At 47.3% G+C, this 18,718-nt stretch overlaps 1 protein-coding gene across 5 annotated transcripts in view; it reads left to right on the top strand.

Annotated features, from left to right (window-relative positions):
* CHST11 (carbohydrate sulfotransferase 11) overlaps positions 1-18,718 on the top strand; it is a 259,266-nt gene that overhangs the window by 119,095 nt on the left and 121,453 nt on the right. For all 5 annotated transcript variants that reach the window (XM_077914814.1, XM_077914815.1, XM_077914816.1 and 2 more), the window contains one exon: positions 4,302-4,387. In XM_077914814.1, coding sequence (XP_077770940.1) covers positions 4,302-4,387 — 86 coding nt within the window. The remainder of the gene's footprint in view (positions 1-4,301; positions 4,388-18,718) is intronic.

Below are 18,718 nucleotides of genomic sequence, written 5' to 3'. Positions count from 1 at the left end.
GAGCCAATTAGATTCTTACAAAATGGTATTGAATTTTGTTGATTAGAGTTTAGAAAGGAAAAAAAAAAAAAACACGTGTTGCAACTAAATAAAACCCGTGGTGATGGGTGGATGACAGAAGGCCACTGTCAAATGTCCTCAGGGATTCCTTTCTTAGGGCTTTTGATCACCGGACCTTTTACTTTCAAAGGAAAAAAATTACAGCAGTCGGATACTACTGGCAGTTTCTTCCTTCTGTAGCAGAAAACAGCCTCTCCAAATGCTTATGAACGAAACCTCAAATCCTAGCTCATTCACAGGCTTTTGTGAGTACCTACCTACTGTGTGCCAAGCAAGCACCAGGGAAAAATGTGAATAAGATGAGGAGGGTTGGGGCACCGGGTGGCTCAGTGGTAGAGCATCTGCCTTCTGCTCAGGTCGTGATCCCAGGTCCTAGGATCGAGTCCGAAATTGGGCTCCCCGCAGGAAACCTGCTTCTCCCTCTGCCTTAAAATCTTAAAAAGAAGATGGGAGAGAGTCTATACCCCCATGTCCATGCCCAGCATACCAAGGGTGCTTGAGAAGTTTGTTGAAAGAATGGAGTATAGTAGTAACTGTGATTTAATAGTCTGGCTGTCGCATCATGTCACATCACTTTAATAACTCCTATGACACTGGATTCCATTTTAGATCTCCTGCCCTAGAGGTGGCTAGCCCACTCAGTCTTGGGCCAAACTAGAAAGATGTGTGGTGGACTTGGCACCTGACCATTGGTCCATTGTGGCAGCTAAGAGTTTGAGCTGCCTGTGTTGGAATCCACGCTTCAACCTCTTCCCACAAGACCTGGGCAACTTATCTTCCTCTGCTGTGCCTCAGTATCCATATCCATAAAGTGGGGACAGTGGTGGTACCCACTTCATATGGCTGTTGTGTAGGTTAAATGTGCGAACTGCTTGGTGTGCTGTGAGCACTCTAAATCCTAGCCGTCACCATCTGTGTGTTTCAGTCACTGAAACCTTCTCTGATGCCACTTCTCATAAGACACACAGGGTGGTGAACACAATCCTTACGCGCATCGTTGCCAAGCCTTCCTTTGTGTCTAGGCACACTGTAGGTCCTCACTGTTCTCGTTTGGATGTGAAGAGCCTAGGCAGTCAGGTCTGAGTCTTCATGTGGCTGCTTTCCACTCCCATGGTCTTAGCCTTGGTCAGCAGATTTCTGAAGTGAAGGGAGGCAAAGACCTATAAAACGCAGGTACTTCCTTCACCGTGGGAAGGATTCCACTTCACCAAATGCCTGGCACACGGTGCGCACTCGATAAATAGTAAGATTGTTGTCCTCATAAAAAGCACACAAAGCCCCTTTGGTCTTTGTGGCCCGGGTGCCAACGCAGATTCACAGGGCACCCACCGAAGCACACGTGGCTGGGGCTGGCAGAGGCACAGGGGGCGGGCAGCCTTGGGAAAGGGCCTGAGTTGCAGGCCCCACACGGTCAAAGCATTTTAAAGGTCTTGTATTAGAAAAATAAACCAATTAAAGAATACTGCCCCCCATAAAAGCTGACTTTTAATGGACTCTATGGCAGGGTTTTCACCCCGGCGGTCCTGCAAGCCAGCATCTCAGTGAGCCCGTCTGCCGCCATGGGGAGAGTTTAATCTTGCACGGCGTGAGCATAATTTTACAAGTTTTATGGCTGTTTTTTCTCCTCCGAAGTGTTGCTATGTCATTGTGCACTGAGGGCAACTTGCGTGCATTTAACAGTTTACCTCGTTTTTGGTGGAAATGAAAAATGAAGCCATAAATTAAAGAAAAACACAACGTGGATTTTTCCCCTTCTTCTGCAGGCAGCCGTGGAGGGACAAAGAACCAGTGTTTCCCCCCAGCACAGCCTAATCAAATTCTACCGGCTTTTCTGTGTGGACATTTGCCCGTAGATCGCCTCCCCGGAGAGGGCTGTGTGGGGCACGTAGAATGTGTCTGGGGCTTGTTGCACTGACTCCAGGCATCCTTGGGACCGTTCTCTAGGGCAGGGGTCAGCAAACTACAGCCCATGGACCAGATCCAGCCCAGCGCCTGTGTCTGTGACACGGTTGGAGGGTTGGGGGGAACAGAAGAAGATTTCCTGACCCATAAAAATGACATGGAATTCGGTTTTGGCATCTGCCAATGAGATTGCCTTGGCACCTGGCCATGCCCATTTGGGTCTGTGTTGTCTGTGGCTGCTGAGAAGGTGCCCCAGAGATCCAGGGCACAGAGACAAAGCACCACCTGCCCTTTGCAGAAAAAGTGAGCTGACCCTGCTCTAGGAGGTAAAAGACAAGGAGAGAGAAAATGCAGCTTCCAGTTGCCTAGAATCGATGATTTGCTCTAAGGGTTTCCACATGGCTCAAAGTGACAAGTCAAAGGAGAACTGCCAGAGAAAGAGTTGATTCACCTGGAGAACTTCCAGAAGTAATTGCAGAGATGGCTTTCCTCACTTTTCTGACCTCAGGTTGGCTTCCGAGCGGAGGGAGGGGCCTGGGATTGCCCTCCCCCCCCCCACCCCGCCTTCAACCAGCCCTCCCAGGCTTCTGTGGCTTTCTTGTTGGAGAAGCCCAAAGCCCCGCTTGAGGTCTGCCAGCCTCCCATCAGCTTGTTCGATGGCTCAAGAATAGAGAAATTCTCCCCTTCCCTCCCCAGGGGGTAAGCGGTTTTTGTCAGTAATTATTATGTGCAAATCCACTGTGCAGTTTGATCCCCTTAAGAAATTTATAAGAAACACCTTTTGGCCAGCACCCTGGTTTAAGTGTTCTGCAGATAGTAGTATCTCGTTTAATCCTCACAGCCATCCCAGGGAGTTAGATCCTCATCCCCATCTTACAGCTGAAGAAACAGGCACAGAAAGGTTAGGTGCCTTGCCAAGGTCACCAGCTGGTATGTGGTAGAGCCAGAATTCAGACCTAGGCTGTCTGCTGTGCTGCTCCTACATAAGGGCAAATTCTTTAGGCTTGTGGATGAATCTGCTTTCCTTGTCCTGCTTACACCCTTACCATGTCATTCCACAAGAAAATTGCCTCCTGGGTATCCCTGGGTGGCTCAGCAGTTTAGTGCCTGCCTTTGGCCCAGGGTGTGGTCTTGGAGTCCCAGGATCAAGTCCCACATTGGGCTCCCTGCATGGAGCCTGCTTCTCCTTCTGCCTCTCTCTCTCTCTCTCCTGAATAAATAAAAAGAAAAATCATTAAAAAAAAAAAAAGAAAAGAAAATTGCCTCCTGTGGGAGAAGAAAACACTTTTTCACTCATTGATTCATTCCTCCCTCCTCCACGCCACCCTTCTTCCTCCACACCGCCCTTCCTTCAACAAATAATTATCAACAGGTGACTGTTGGGCTCTGGGAAGGACTGCCTGGAATGAGGATGTTTTGTGAACAAGAAGAGTGAAAAAAGACTATTTTCCACTTAAAAATAGTTCTTGTGGAGGTGCCTGCCTGGCTCGGTGGAGTGTGAGACTCTTGATCTTGGGGTTGTGAGTTTGAGCCCCATAGTGGGGATAGAGATTGCTTAAAACCTTTAAAAAAAAAAGTTCTTCGTGTCCTCAATGCCGTTGGCTTTTGAGCAGTTCCCTTAATTCTCTTTTAAATTTTTTATTTTATTTTTATTTTATTTTATTGGGTGTGGAGCCCAATACAGGGCTTGAACTCATAACCCCGAGATCAAGACCTGAGCTGAGATCAAGCATCAGATGCTTAACCTATGACTGAGTCACCCAGGCACCCCTTCCCCCTTTTTTATTACTTGTAACTGCCACCTCTGTCTGTTTAGAACCACAAACCCTTGTCCTTTCTGCCTCCACTTGATATTTTCATTAAACATAACCTAATTTACAAGAGGCTTTAGGGAGCCCTGGTGTCTGACTTGGTTGGTGGGAGGCACAGCTCAGGAGACCAGGGCCAGGTGCTGGAGGGTAGGAATAAGAGGTGGTAATTGATCCTTGAGGGAGGAGGCTGTGGAATGTGACATGTACCCCCAAGCCCGGGTCTGGGGACACCCACTCTCTTGGAACAACCTTTAGGCTGTCTTTTGTAAGTAGCTTCATTTCAGTGAGTTTTAGATGCCGGTCTTGTTTTCTTAGAAACTTGCTGGGGAAAATGTGTAGCATTACTTTTGTCTCCTGAGTGTGGAGATGCCTGAATGCTGGGGAAGATGTGCAACAGCTATGCTAGAAGCTGGTTCTCTCTCTTCCTTTCCTACCTGTTTCTTCTTCCCCCACCTCTGTGCCTTTTCCTTTGTCAGACAATAAGGATTTGTTCCTCATTTCTGATGAGCCTTCACTTTCTTTCCACAGTCATGCGGAGAAACCCCTTTGGTGTGGACATCTGCTGCCGGAAGGGGTCTCGAAGCCCCCTGCAGGAACTCTACAACCCAACTCAAGTAAGCCCTGGAAACTTCCTTGCTTTCTTGGCTTGGTCTCCATGCATCAATATTTTGGGGGAGGAGAGGATGAAAAACTCTAATATTTGGTTCCTTGGGGATTTGAAACTTCCACTGCCTGATATTTTACTTTCAGTGGTTACTTTCTTGTTTCTCTCTAGCTAGAGGGATTTAGAATTTGAGAGAAGCTTCTGTGCAGTGCTGGACTAAGTTCTCAGAGCTGCTCAAGTTTGAGAACCACATAGTCATGGGTGCCAGCAACAGGACTCTGAAATTATAGAGCCAGGAGCTGGCCAGTGTTCTCCTTAGCACTCCCAAGGGTTCACATGTGGGTGAACCTGCCATCCTGCTCCCTCATCAGCTCATTGAAGTCCATGATCCCCCAAGAATTCAACCTCCCTGAACCAGTTTACTGAGACAGTTCTGTGAGGTGGCTTTTGGTTAAGCAACTATCGTGGTAAATTGATTTGAAGAGTTTCTCTTTGAGCAAAAGAACTTTCAACCAAGGTAATGTGCCCTTGTGGAAAGCTATGAGCCAAGGAAAGAGGCTATGGTCACTACGGCTATGGCCTCAATGGGGTGTGTGGGTCTTGATGGGGAGACTCTAAGGCTGGTTCTCCTGTGGGAATGGTAATTAGCACTTGATACCAGGAAATGGTGAGTGAATAACTGGTGGCCCATTATCTGACCTTTGATTGCTGTTGAGAAAAGAAAAAAAAAAATGTACAGCTTTGGCCATAGTCTCTGAGCTTTATTTTGTATTCACATTCTCCATATAGTATTTCTGTGGACTAAGGTGCTTGGTAAACAAAGATAATGCATGTCCTCAAAGACACTGCATTCCTTAAAGTCTTGCAAAGGGAGCTTGCTGATCTACATTAGCCTCCCTGCCTCTCACCTGCACTCCCTTCTGGCAAAATGGGCTCCGGAGTGTGTGCATCATGGGTGGCCTAACCAGATGAATTCACTATCCTGTTAGCCCCACTTCTCTGGAGTTATAGTGTGAGGAGGCCTGATTAGCTACTAATTGCAAACTCCGATTGCCTGAGGCTTCCTTATTGAGTTCTCTGGTGACTCAGCAGGGAATTTGATATTTGGGTTCTGTTTGGCACCCAAATAATCTGATCATGATAGGCAAGTCTCCTAGCATGTTCACATACCTGTCCTTAAGAAGAGGCAGAACTGGCCTGGGCAAAGGGTAGGCTTTTTGGTAAGCCATGTTGAGAACAGCATAGGCTACTTAGATGCAAACCATTCCTGTCTTTTTGTTGACGTGCTCTGTTCTCAGATCATTTTCCCTTTCAGAGTACAGCTGCTGCAGCACTCCTGTTTTCCTGGGGAAATTCTATGGGCAGAATCTGGTATCATGGGAAGAGCTTATTTCTGAGGTAGACACTCCTCTGGACAGGAAGTCTGTGGACTGTGTCTGGGCTGCTTAGTGTTGGATCCCTACTGCCTAACACAGGGCCTGGTCTATAGAGGGTGCCCCCAAATTTCTGTGGCTGAAAGAATGAAAGCCTCGGTTCACATCCCTACCTCACCTCCCACTGGTTGTGCAGCTTAGTGATGAGTCCACATCTCTGGAATGTTGGGAGGCTAGAACTCTGATGTGTCAGGGACTATGTAAACATTTGTCATTATCATGGTCATGAGGGTGGTTTCCATTTTGGAAGCCTTGACTTCAAAATCAGACATGGGTTCAAAGCCTAGTTTCTTCATTTCCTAGCTATGTGCGTGTGGGCAAGATACTTCTTAACTCCTCTTAAACTGCTGTTCCTCATTCATAACATGGTGTTAACAATACCTGCCTTGTAGGTTTGCATGAGAAGATGTACTTTGACCAGTGCCTCCTGTAGAGTTTGTTTATTCCTGGCTTTATCCACTCTTTCACCATTTGTTTCCTCGCTATTACAAGTGCCAAGCGCTGGGCACAAGGGGGTGAGCTGGACATGTGTGGTTAGCCTTCCATGTCTGGTTCCTCTTGTCATACCAGAGTTGACATGAGTGAGTTGGCTGGAAAGGGAGACCCTGCTTGGTCCATTTGTAAAACTACCAAAGGATCGACGACCTTCCTGGGTAGAGGTCCTCTCTTCCTTCTGGTGATATTTTGTTTTCTGGGTGAAAAGCTCATTTAGCAGGAGCCTAGGACCTGGGAGGGAAGATGGGGCTGGAGAGGCAGCTCTGGGAGCCATGTGTGAGGGTGTAGGTGGGGGGGGTGAGTCACCTCCATCAAGAATGTCGTGGGCAAGCTGTCTGACCCCCTTCTCTGGCAACCAGGATCTGTCCCTGCAGGAAGATCTCCCTGTTTCCTCGGGATGTTGCCTGAGATGTTTTTTCTTAGGCTGGTTTCCTTTACAAGCTGCAATTATGTTCCATTCCTACGCAAATACAGTCAGCAGTGCCTCAGAGACACTGTCTTGGTGATCATTTGGGCTGCCGTGGGCTGGGTGTCAGGAGAGAAGGGAGCAGGGGCTCCTGTTAACTTTTGTGTTCACGAGAGATTTACTAACTATGCACCCGAGTGGGCATGGTTGTGGTTTCTCATGTTTCCCAAGGAGCCAAGCTGTTGAAGCTGCTAAGCCTGGACTGATGTTATCACAGAGGTGGATGACAAACCCTGTAATTGCTAGAAACCAAACTGCTCCTAGAAATGCCATTTCCCCATTTTATACTGACTGGTTATTTGGGTTTGATCTATGATGGTGAAAACAGAACTGTTTATTATAGATAAGAAACCAATGTTAGAGCAAGAAGGCACCATCTCAGTTACCCTGTACTGGTGTTATGGACCAGCTGTTATCTAGATGTTTCTAAACCACTCATTGAATGGTTTTAATAAGCCCCAAGCTAGGTCTAATATTCCCATTTCCTGAATGGGAGCACTGAGGCCCAGAAAGTTATTCCACACAGCTAGTAGGAAGCAAAGATTCAAACTTGGGAGAAACTACAAATCCATGTGTGCTGCACTCATTGTCACTGGCAGAGTTCTCTTGGCAGGAATTACCCTGTCTCCCCTCTAAAACAACAGCAGAATCACTCACATTTTTATTGGACAAAGGCTTAAAAGCCCCCTTGAGGAAATTGGCTATAATCTGATTTTTGTGTCCAAGGTTTTCTTATTTTAGTGCTTCACAAATCCCTAACCATTAAAACAACAATTGGTTAAAAAAAAGTTTATAGTTGGTATTCTTAGAAAAACTGTACTCTGATGTCTTATAATTTCCCTGGTTCTCTGCTGTCTCCTGGCCCCAAAATAAAATGTAATTGCCGATCAGATCAGCTGGTGTCAAGTCACCGAAAGTTCAGGAGTTGCCAACTGCATATTTGTGGGCCAAGCACATCTGTGGGCCGCCCTGGCTCAGCTCAGACTCGCAGGGCAGAGCTGTGTTGTCAGCCATTAATAGGGCATAATTGCCCCAAAATGCCAGCAAGAGCGAGACAGCTTGTCCTTCTCCCTCGCCCACCTCCTGGTCCTCTTGTGGGTTCCCTGAAATCTTCACAGCATCACTCATGTGGTTCAGCCCTGCCCTGCCTGGTGCTTTCTTTAGCATTTAGCTTTGCTCTGTGATTACCACGTTCCGAGAAGACAGATGCACAGCCCAGGGGCTGACCAGGAATTCATAAACACAAAGTCTAGAAGGCTTGCGTGAGTGCACTAGATCCAACTGTCTACGCCATTTCTAAGGGTCCATGAGGGCCAGTCCATGTTTGAGGGATCTAGTTGTAGGTATTCTGGGTGAATTGTTTGAGGCCAAAAAAATTTTTTTTGCAGGACAAAACAAGTTATTTGATGGCGCCTTATTGGTCTAGTCTTCAATATGCTAAAGTAGATTCATCTCTCCACAAGTAAGGTAGGCTCCAGGAGGAAGGATCGAGAGAGGAGGAAAGGAAGAACAGTTATTCTTCATTGAAAATATAACCTACGTTCACTATACCATACTATACTACACTGTTCGAGGCATTTCAACACATATCTCAGTGAATCTTCATAACAACCCAAAAAGGAAGGTTGAGTGCCATTTTTCAGCTAAGTTAAAATCTGCAGTTCAGTGAACTGAGCAATTTGCCGAGATCACATAGCTCCTAAGTGGTAGTGCCTGTCTGGGTCCATCTGACCTGGCGAGATTATAGGAGGATGAGAACCTATCACTTCATCTTTTCCAGGTGGAAAAAATGCTTCCTTGAGGTTCTTTTTTCTAGTGACTCAAGCTGAGATGGATGTGCTCAGGATCGTTGTAAAATTCCCAAAGTCAGGAACCAAGGCTTGTGGAGTGATGTGGCATGCACAGTAATGTCCAATAAACAACTGAAGTTTCTTTTTTTTGCTTACTGAACCTGACATTTGGAGAGAGGCCTTTGTTTCTTGGCTGTGGCCAGGCTCAGCAGGAATCACCCTCAGGAACTCTGCTGGGGGTGGGGGTGGGGGGCTTTAAGGTTTTGTGGGTTTTTTTTTTTTTTTTTTTTTAAGATTTTATTGATTTATTCATGAGAGACCAGAGACACAGGCAGAGGGAGAAGCAGGTTCCCCACAGGGAGCCCAATACAGAACTCTATTCTGAGACTTCCGGATCACACCCTGAGCCAAGGCAGATGCTCAACCACTGAGCCACCCAGGCGTCCCGGGCTTTAAGTTTAGATTGATAAAAGCTTGAATCATCCAAGGGGGTTAGGGTGGGGCTCTTCTAGCACCATCCTAAAACAGCTTTCTCAGCAATGTTTGCCAAACTTTGTTTCTTCTGCACACATTTAGAGGATAAACAAGAAAAAGACATGGGTCGGAGAGGCCTGTAGGTAATAGGACATGATAAATGCCTTGCAGTAGAAGCTTTTCAGTTATGGGAGAATTAGGAGTAATCAACCCTTTAACGTACAAGGCAAGTGGGGGGCTTTGTACAGGGGGTGGTATTTGAGCTAGGCCTCTGAAGGCACATCAGACTTCACCCAACAGAGAAGAGGGAACACCATCAAGGAGGGGAAGAATGACAGGAGCGTGGCCCCTGTAGGATAGTCTATGGCACATTTAGAGAATGGTGAGGAGGTTTGTGGCCAGAGTGAAGAACGGTGCAGGGATCTGGTTGGAGAGACAACAGGAAGGGCAGGTTGGTGCCCGCTGAATCAGGCTTGTCTGGGTCGTCTACCCGCCAGCAGGGTTGGTGGTCCCAGGGAGCCCACAGGTGATAGTGTACAACTTACAAGCCAGCTGCTGCTTCTGAGTCAAGCCACTGGTTAGTGGCGGGGCTTCTCAAAGGCAGAGCATGTCCCCTCCTTGCCACAGTGATCTCTTCTACAAAATGAACTAGATTTGGGGTTCTCAACCCTGGCTGTTCATAAGGATCACTCAGAGAGCTTTGAACCCCGTAAGGTGGAGAATCCAGACTTGTTCCATGCCAGACATCAGATGAGCACTGCAGAAGGAGCAGCTCCAGTTTTGAATAAGTGCAAAGAAAGAAGAGGCTCTCTGCCTTCCAAATTTTCATTTGGGAAGACCAACGCTGATGGTCCGACACTGGTGAAGGCAGGAAAGAGCAGACATTGCATAGCCTCCAACTCTGGGCAATTAATCCCTTCATTATCAACCACCTGGTAAATGACGAGTCCATCTAATTATCTTGTTTTGACCCAACAGCTGCTACCAGCCAAAGAGGGATTAATTGATTTAGTTGTGGACTGGCTCCTTATGCAAAGATATTACTTACTGTCAGCCTAGCAGAACGGCAGCTGGCTGGCAAAGATGAAATATTACATGAACTTGATCTTACATGCAGCGCTTGGGAGAATGCTTCATTATTAATTGCAAATTACAATAGATGAGCGAGCCCATTGCTAAATCCAGCGATAGTGGGCCACCTCTTTCACCATGGCCAGTGCCTCTATTATTTTTTAAGCAGGGAAGGCGCCCTGGTCAGATTTCCAATCAAGCCTGGACAGATGGGGACTCCAGAGTCAGACACAATTTGGGTCAGAGGAGAGAATTGGGTGCTTGCAGGAATGGGGGAGCCCAGCCCAGGTGTATGACCTGGGGCCATTACTTGATCCTCCCAAGCATTGGTTTCTTTATCTGTAAAATAGGAACACAATACAGTCTTGGAGTTTTGTGAGTTTTGAAATCATGTATCAAAAAGCACCTGAGAGTGTACTGAGGAAGAGTTGGTGTTAATGGTCTGAGTTGAGTTAGGTGACCTGGGACTTTTCCTAGGGGATCTGAGCTATGCAAGGGACCCTGTACTACAGGCTCAGACACTGTACAGGTGCACACTAAGAATTTTGTTGAATAGTAGTAAGATATAATGATATCTTCTTGCCTGGATGCTACTAGGTATTCATTGTGAGCACTTCCTAAAAATTTTGATTTATGTTATGTGTCTTGTTGACTCTGTTATTAAGAAGCTGGACATGATGATCGGTAAGGCCATGGGTGCCTCTCTATGTGTGTGATATGTGAGTACCTATACACTCAACGCATATCCTGCAACAGGCAGGTAGGGCCATTAAGTTAAGTTTAAACTTCTCCTGCAGTTAAGTTTGTCATACCGTCCCCCCCCCCCCCCGCCCCCCGCAAAGTGCTTTAGGAATAGCTGGGTTTTTAAAAAGATTTTATTTATTCATTCATTCATGACAGACCCGCAGAGAGATAGACAGTGGGGGAAGGGAGAAACAGGCTTCTCGCAGGGAGCCTGATGTGGGACTCAATCTCTGGACCGGGATCACACCCTGAGCCAAAGGCAGACGCTCAACCACTGAGCCACCCAGGTGTCCCAGAGTAGCTGTTTCATAAGAACCCCTCTCTGTGTGGTGGAAATGTGATGCCATCAAGCACATGGCTTCATCCACACATTTCATTCAGCCTATCTTTATGGGCACTTGCCTTGTCTCAGGAAGCCTGGTTTGACCCAGTATATTCAACTCCAGGTAATGAGCTCAGTGCCCTAATGGGGTTTTTCTGTGTCAGTCTGTGTGACTATCATCTGGCCTGTTTCAATCAGAGAAGAGCGTCTGAATGACAAAATGACCTCGGCCATTTCCAAATGGTAACACAGCTATAAAATCTGCCATTTTTGGAAAGTTCTTTCCTAAATTACCCTCAATTATAAGAGGGCTCTACATAATTTGATTTTTCTGTAAATTACACAACTCAGGTAGCTTCTCAGCGGAGTGGATTTGAACCTTGTTGGATGCTTAGGGCTGAAACGAAGCCCTGGCTTGTTCTCAGATTCTCTGTAGGAGAGACCTGGGTAGGGGTGGGCATTGCCTCCTGCCTCATATCCCCTCTCTCTTCCCAACAGTGAAGTTGGCCTGCAGATCTGGTGGGGAGCAGACTTTCCACCCCATCTTCACCACTAATTACTGTGAAATCGCGGGCAAACAAAGTTTTCCAGTACTGGAGACCCTGTTTATAAAGAAGAAACCAAGGGGTGTCTGGGTGGCGCTCCCCGTTAAGTATCTCACTCTTGTTTTTGAGCTCAGTCATGATCTTGAGGCTCATGGTATCAGGGACATGAGATGGAGCCCTGCGTCTGCGTCCAACCCTGCACAGGGCTCTGTGCTCAGTGTTCTTGCTCCTTCTCCTTCTGCCCTCCCCCCCCCCAATAAATAAATCTTTAAAAAAAATAAAGAAGGAACAAAAGTTCAGTTATTAAAGATTAAATTAGAAAGTAAATGAAAAGGGGCACTTGGGTGGCTCAGTCATTTAAGCCTCTGACTTAGCTCAGGTCATGGTCTCAGGGTCCTGAAATCAGGCCCTGCTTCAGTCTCTCTGCTGAATGGGGAGTCCGCTTCTCCCTCTCCATCTGCCCCTCTCTGTGCTCATGCTCTTTCTGTCTCACTCTCTCAAATAAATCAGATCTTTAAAAAAAAAAAAAAGTATATGAAAAGTTCTGGGCCCATGGAAAGCTGTCCAATCAAGGCTGATTTTTTTTTTTTAGTTAGCTCAGGTGAAACCTCTTTTCAGACGCTCTCCCTGATTTTTTTTCCCTCCACGCTCAGGTTAAATGCCCTTCCAGGATGATGCTGCCTACCAGGAATAAACGTGACTCACATATATAATTTGAAATTTTCTAGTAGCCACATTTTGAACAATTAAAACAGGCGAAGTTCATTTTAATAATATGTCTCATTTAACCCAGTGTATCCAAAATGTGATCATTTCTACATGTACTCAATATAAAATTATTAAAATGTTTTATGTTCTTGGCATGCCTGGCTGGCTCAGTCAGTAGAGCATGTGACTGTTGATCTCAGAGTCATGAGTTCAAGCCCCATGTGGGACATGGAGCCTACCTAAAGATTTTTTTTAAAAAAGATATTTTATGTTTTTGTTTTTGTACTGAATCTTTGAAGTCTGATGTATATTTGACACAGCACATCTCAGCTTGGACTGGCTGTACATCACCTGCTTAATAGCCACATGTGGCAGGTGACTGCCATACTGGACAGTGCAGGTCTGTCATATGCTGCCTCACTGCACCCCATTGCCCACATTTTCCTCATCCGTGACACTCAGCCTGTGCACCTGACGTGATGTTACTAGGATTTGAGGCCCTTGAAGGCAGATGCTGTGTCTTGTTCATCTGGTAGCTATCTCAGCCCAGCCACAGAAGAGGGGCTCAGCGGGTGTTTAGTTGGAGGAGAGGGGGGTGAAGGGAGCTGACTGCCTGTGCCTTGAGCCAGTCTGGTGTGTGGCTTCAACCGTCAAGGCAGGAAGTCCCCTGAGCCAAGTGATCTTCCTGGTCCAGAAAATACATCTCTAAACCAAGTTGATGCCTGGTGTCTGCCCTAAAAACATTTTTCTTGAAAGTTTATATGCAGATACCATGGAAGGGCTGATGCCTGGAAAGGTCTTGATCATTTACATCTCACCTTCCACCTGGTAAGGTTTTTTTGGAGGCCAGCCTGTGTCAGGGTGGGAGGTTGGAGCGGCTTGGTGCAGGGGCTGGGTGCTTGAAGGAAGTGGGGAAAGCAAGCCACAGCCTGAACAGAATGTAGGGGTGGGGTGGGGTAGGAGGTGGGCGGGATAGCTCAAGCCAGAGCCTCACTGTCCCTCAGTACTTAGTCCACATCCAGCCTTGTTTCTTTTTTCCCTCTTGTCCTCTCTCCTTCCCTCCTCCTCCCATGGCATGTATAGCACAAGCAGGAACCTAGTAAATGTGCATTGATGGAAAAGGAGCTGAGATTCCTCTGTCCCCTCCCTTCTCTCCTTCTGGGCACCCACTCAGGGAGTTTGCTCAGCCTGCAACAACAGAGGGCCTCAGACTGAGTGGCTTGCAGAATGGCATCCCCTGGTCTCACAGTGCTGGAGGCCAGAAGTCCAGGATCCAGGTGTTGGCAGGGGTAGTTCCTTCCAAGAGCCACGAGGAAGGCTTGCTACCTGGGCTGGGCCCTTGTCTGGCTTCTGGTGGTTTGCTGGTGGTCTTTGGTGTTCCATGGCTTGTAGAAATGTCACCTTGATCTCCCTCTTTCCCCCTCACATGGTCTTCTCCGTGTGTGTGTGTGTGTGTGTGTGTCTCCAAACTCCCATTCTTTTTTTTTTTTTTTTTTTTAACATTTTACTTATTTATTGAGACACACAGAGAGAGAGGCAGAGACACAGGCAGAGGGAGAAGCAGTCTCCATGCAGAGCCCGATGTGGGACTTGATCCTGGGTCTCCAGGATCATGCCCTGGGCTGGAGGGGGCGCTAAACCTGCTGAGCCACCAGGGCTGCCCCAAACTCCCATTCTTAAAGGAACTCTAATCCTATGAGATCCAAGGGCCACCTACTCCAGTAGGGCTCCATCTTAATTACATTGGCAATGACCCTATTTCCAAATAAAGTCCCATTCACAGGTACCAGGAACTTCAACATATGAATGTGTATGTGTGTGTGTGTGGGAGGTGGACACAATGCAATCCATAACACCTGCTCCGTGCATAGCGCTTTGCTAGAACCTGGGACTCTGAGGACAAAGAACCTTGCCCTCTACTAGCACATACTCTGGCAGATGCGTCAGCCAGTAAACTGGCCCATGACAAAATAAAATCCTATTTCAGTTCAGCGCTGGATGCTGGAGTAGCATAGACAGATCAGATCACGAACCTAGACTAGATGTGAGCACATGTGCTTGTGTGTGTGCAGAGCCTAAGCAAGGGCTCGGGAGAAGTGGCACATGGAGGGACAACCGCCTCTGCCGTCCCTGCACTGTTACAAACCGATAAAGGGAAAGGACATGGTAACTTTCACAGGACTGCAGCACCATCCCTCCGAGTGGGCATCCCCACCAACACCTCTCTGGTGAGGACAAGCAGGCGAAGGTTCTCTGTGGCTCCTGACTTCCAGAAAGGTCAGCAGCTTGGGTGCCTGCAACTGCTCCTCCACTGCTCGATAGCTATATTATCATACCAGGAAGCACTGCTGGTTGGCCTTGTCCCAGCCTCGCAGGTGTTGGGCTGCCCTGGAAAGAAGCTGGCCATTCTGGAAGACACCACAAAGGTGTGACACCCTGGCAAACTCTGCTGCTGCCTAAAATGACCTTTTGCAACATCTCTTTTTCTCCATCTTAAATCAGAGCTCTAAAGCCACAGAACAGCCAATATGGTGTCTGGCAGTCATTTTGAGTATTGGAGAATTGGCCCTGACCGTCTGTTCAGTCTCCAGCATGTTCCCTACAGGAATATCCACAGACATATCCATGGATATCATGACATCCTGCCAGTGCAGAGCTTCATTTTTGAGAGCTGGGTGAGTTCAGTGCTTGCTTGGATCTCGGCCTCGAGATCTGTCCCAGTGTTTTGGGAAAAGCTCTGAGAAAAAGGGGAGTGTCTGAGGCCACATAGCCGAGAACTGGGTAAGAGCATGGGCCTTGGAATTAGCCCACCTGGGCTGGAATTCCGGAGCCACCACCTGCCAGCTCTGTGACTTGGGAAAGCTTCTGACCTTCTCTGTGCCTGTTTCCTCACTTGCAGAATGAGGATAATATTGGCACCTGCCTCCTAAGGTTCTTGTGAGGAGTAAATGAATCCAGACATGTGAAGTATTTGGAAAGGTGACTGGCACAGAGGCCAACATAAGTGTTTGCTGTTTGTTGCTATTATTGTTATTCAGGCACAAAAGCCAGAAAGGAGCAAATGATCCCTGGGGACAAATGAGTGAGGCCAAGTTCAAACCACTCGGAAGATGGAGCTCTGTAGAGCTGAATCATCTTCTATCTGTTAAAAGGGAAATCCATCTTTTCGAGCTTGGGATCTCTGCTTTGGCTGCACTTTATTATTTTTTTTTTTTTGGCTGCACTTTAGAATCAAAAAAGGAGATTTAACAAATCCCAATGCTGAGGCCACATCTTCAGCTTCCTAAATCAGCATTTCTCTGGCAACAGTGCTTTGTAAAAGCTTGCTTGTTGATTCCACTGGGCAGCCAAGTTTGAGAACCATTGCTCTGGGCTTTTACTACCCAAAGCCAGGTCCAAGGACCAGCACCCGCCTGCTGAATGGAACTGGGGAAGGTTTCTGAGCAAACAGCTCATTCCCTGGGGCTCCTAGAAGCAGCATCGGTCCTGTGCACTAGATAACAAGGGACAAGTGCATGGGTTTTGGAGATGAGGAAACCAGAAGAGATCCTTATCTCTTCCAGAGCCTGGCACACTTTTACTCTCTGAAAATTGAGTATATAGAAGCTGTGTTTGTGCCGCATGGAGTGCTTGTCAGTGGCAGGAACCTGGAGGCCCCTGGTGGGCTAGGCCAGCCTCACAGTTCCTCTGGGTGCATTAAATATTCCTAACGGGCTCGATTCAGAGAGAAAAGAAATGTGGCTTTGAGCAATATGGAAGTGAAGGCCTCTGCAGTGCCTTTAAAAGGTAACCCCATCCTTCCTGGATACTGGGTCTCTGGCGTGAAGGGGATTTGCAGGGCTTGGACCTGAGTGGGGCTCTCTTGGGTGGCCAGAGTCCAAGCTTGTTGTCTCATGGACTGTGCTGTTCCTGAACTCACGTTGTTTAAGAAAAACAAACAAACAAAAAAAACAGGAAGGAAGAGCCCAAGGTGGACCCTATATACTTCCCCCACCTCCCTCCAGCCTTTATTTGCAAATGACATTGTTAGGTGTCCTCCTCCCCCATCATCCTCACCTCCAATGCAGCAGATCTCATACAGTGTGGTTTCTTTTTTTTTTTTTTTAAACTCCAGTCCCCAAACTGGGCTTTTTTTTTTTTTTTTTTAATTTTTATTTATTTATGATAGTCACAGAGAGAGAAAGAGAGAGAGGCAGAGACATAGGCAGAGGGAGAAGCAGGCTCCATGCACGGGAGCCCGACGTGGGATTCGATCCCGGGTCTCCAGGATCGTGCCCTGGGCCAAAGGCAGGCTCCAAACCACTGCGCCACCCAGGGATCCCTACAGTGTGGTTTCTTGGGAAGAACGTGGAATTTAGAACTCTCAGTCCTGAGTTGAAATTCTGCCTTTTTTCACTTGCCAGCAATGGGATCTTGGGCAAACATCTCAACCTTCTGGGGCTTCAGTCACCTCGCCAGGAATGTGGGAGTAATGTATTTACCTTTATCTAAAGAGGCCACAGAGTACAGCAGTGAAACCCTATTCTCCAAGTCAGGCTGCCTCGGTGTAAAGCTACACTAACTGGCAGAAGAACCTTGGGTCGATTCTTAAACGCTGGGTGCCTCAATGTCTTTATCTGCATAATGGGGTAACAGCAGTACCTGCCTGTTTGAAGTGTTGTGAGAATTTAATGAGTTGACTTGTGTCCAACGTGCCAGCGAGCGTTATGTTTTTTTTTGTCTTTATGTTTTCATCTTTAAAATTCCCCACTGTTCTTCCTTCAGAACCAAGGATCATCACAGTCTGGATCCCAGTAACTGACTGAAGAGAAGCTCCTCTTGCTCTGTGATTTTTATAGTTCCTCGCATTCAGACAACCTGTTACTGCTCTTCAGTGCATCATTCCTCAGTTTGTAGCTGAGGGAGCTGGTGTTGTCGCTTAAGGTCACCTGTGCAGGGGACCTGGGTGGCTCAGTCAGTGAAGTGTCTGCCTTTGGCTTGGGTCGTGATCCCAAGGTCCTGGGATTGAGCTCTGCTGCATCAGACTCCCTGCTCAGTAGGGGAGCCTGCTTCTCCCTCTTCCTGCTGCTCCCCCTGCTTGTGCTTGCTCGCTTTCTCTCTCAAATAAATAGATAAATCTTTAAAAAAATAAAATAAAGTCACCTGTGCAGGGCCATCTGGTCAAGTCGAGGAGTTCCAGAGCCAGGATTCAATCCAGCTGTAAAGCCCCCGGCTTCAGGGAGCAGGCCCCCTCTACTGGCTCAGCTGGCCTAGAGATGCTTTGCCTACACGGGGGTGACTTGAACTCCTTTGGTTCTCAGTTCATTGGTCCTGATGTAGAGGTGAAACCTGCTCCTTGCGTGAGAGTTCGTAAATGGGCTGGCTACGTGTCTGCCCTTGCTCGCTGGTCTGCTGGGACTCAATGCGGTGAAGACTGTGGGTTTTCCAGGCACACCGGGTGTATGTGTGGGGCGGGGAGCCGGGTCCCGAGGCCCATCCTGTCCAGGATAGGGTGCTGAGTTAGGAGCAAGGCTGATGAGAGGGTACTGTGCGCCTGCCTCCAGAGCCCAGGACTTCTCTCTGCTTCCAGGCTTCTAGACCCCTCCCAGAAACTCACTCAGCCCCCTCGGGAGTCAACAGAGTATCCTTGAACCTGGAACAGGATTGCTCAGGCCAGAGATGGTGCCTGAAATAGGGAAATTGCAGGGGAGTACTTCCATGGGTTTAAGAGTTGGGAGACTACTTTGGGTGTTCTTTTTTTTGAGCACTTCCCTGCCTAGGCATGGTGACCATCTGCAATTTTCTCTCTGATTCATTCTTCTTTTGGGGAGGGACCTATTTACCAGCAGTAGCTGGTGGAGGGAATTGTCAGAATGGGTTAATTAACTTGCCCCCCAAACTCATTTGTCACCAAGAGTAAGGAATTAAATAAACTCACACTGAGCTCTTGGATTTTGCAGGTGGAACATTCTGGGTTCCACTTACTTACTTACTTACTTACTTACTTTATTTATTTATTTATTTATTTATTTATTTATTTATTTATTTATTTATTTCCACTTTTCAAGAGAAACCTGAAAGTCCATTTAATGAGGGACAACTTGTAATCTTTTCAGAGAAATCAGAGAAAGCTGGTCCCTTAGCTAGTAAGTGAGCTCAGCCATCCACAGCCTTGTAATTCTGTAATTATCATTCCTACAGAACCTTCATTCCAGGACTGATGGAGCAGATTGAAGGCTTTATCTCATTTTATAGGGAAATTGCCTGCTAGAGTGACATTGGGAAATAAGGAGGGTGTCCTGGAACACGTCCCT

Source organism: Canis aureus, chromosome 11, assembly GCF_053574225.1.
Source record: "Canis aureus isolate CA01 chromosome 11, VMU_Caureus_v.1.0, whole genome shotgun sequence".
Lineage (NCBI taxonomy): Eukaryota > Metazoa > Chordata > Mammalia > Carnivora > Canidae > Canis > Canis aureus.
The sequence above is the reverse complement of the archived record's forward strand: the minus strand, read 5'-3'. Positions and strand labels throughout refer to the sequence as shown.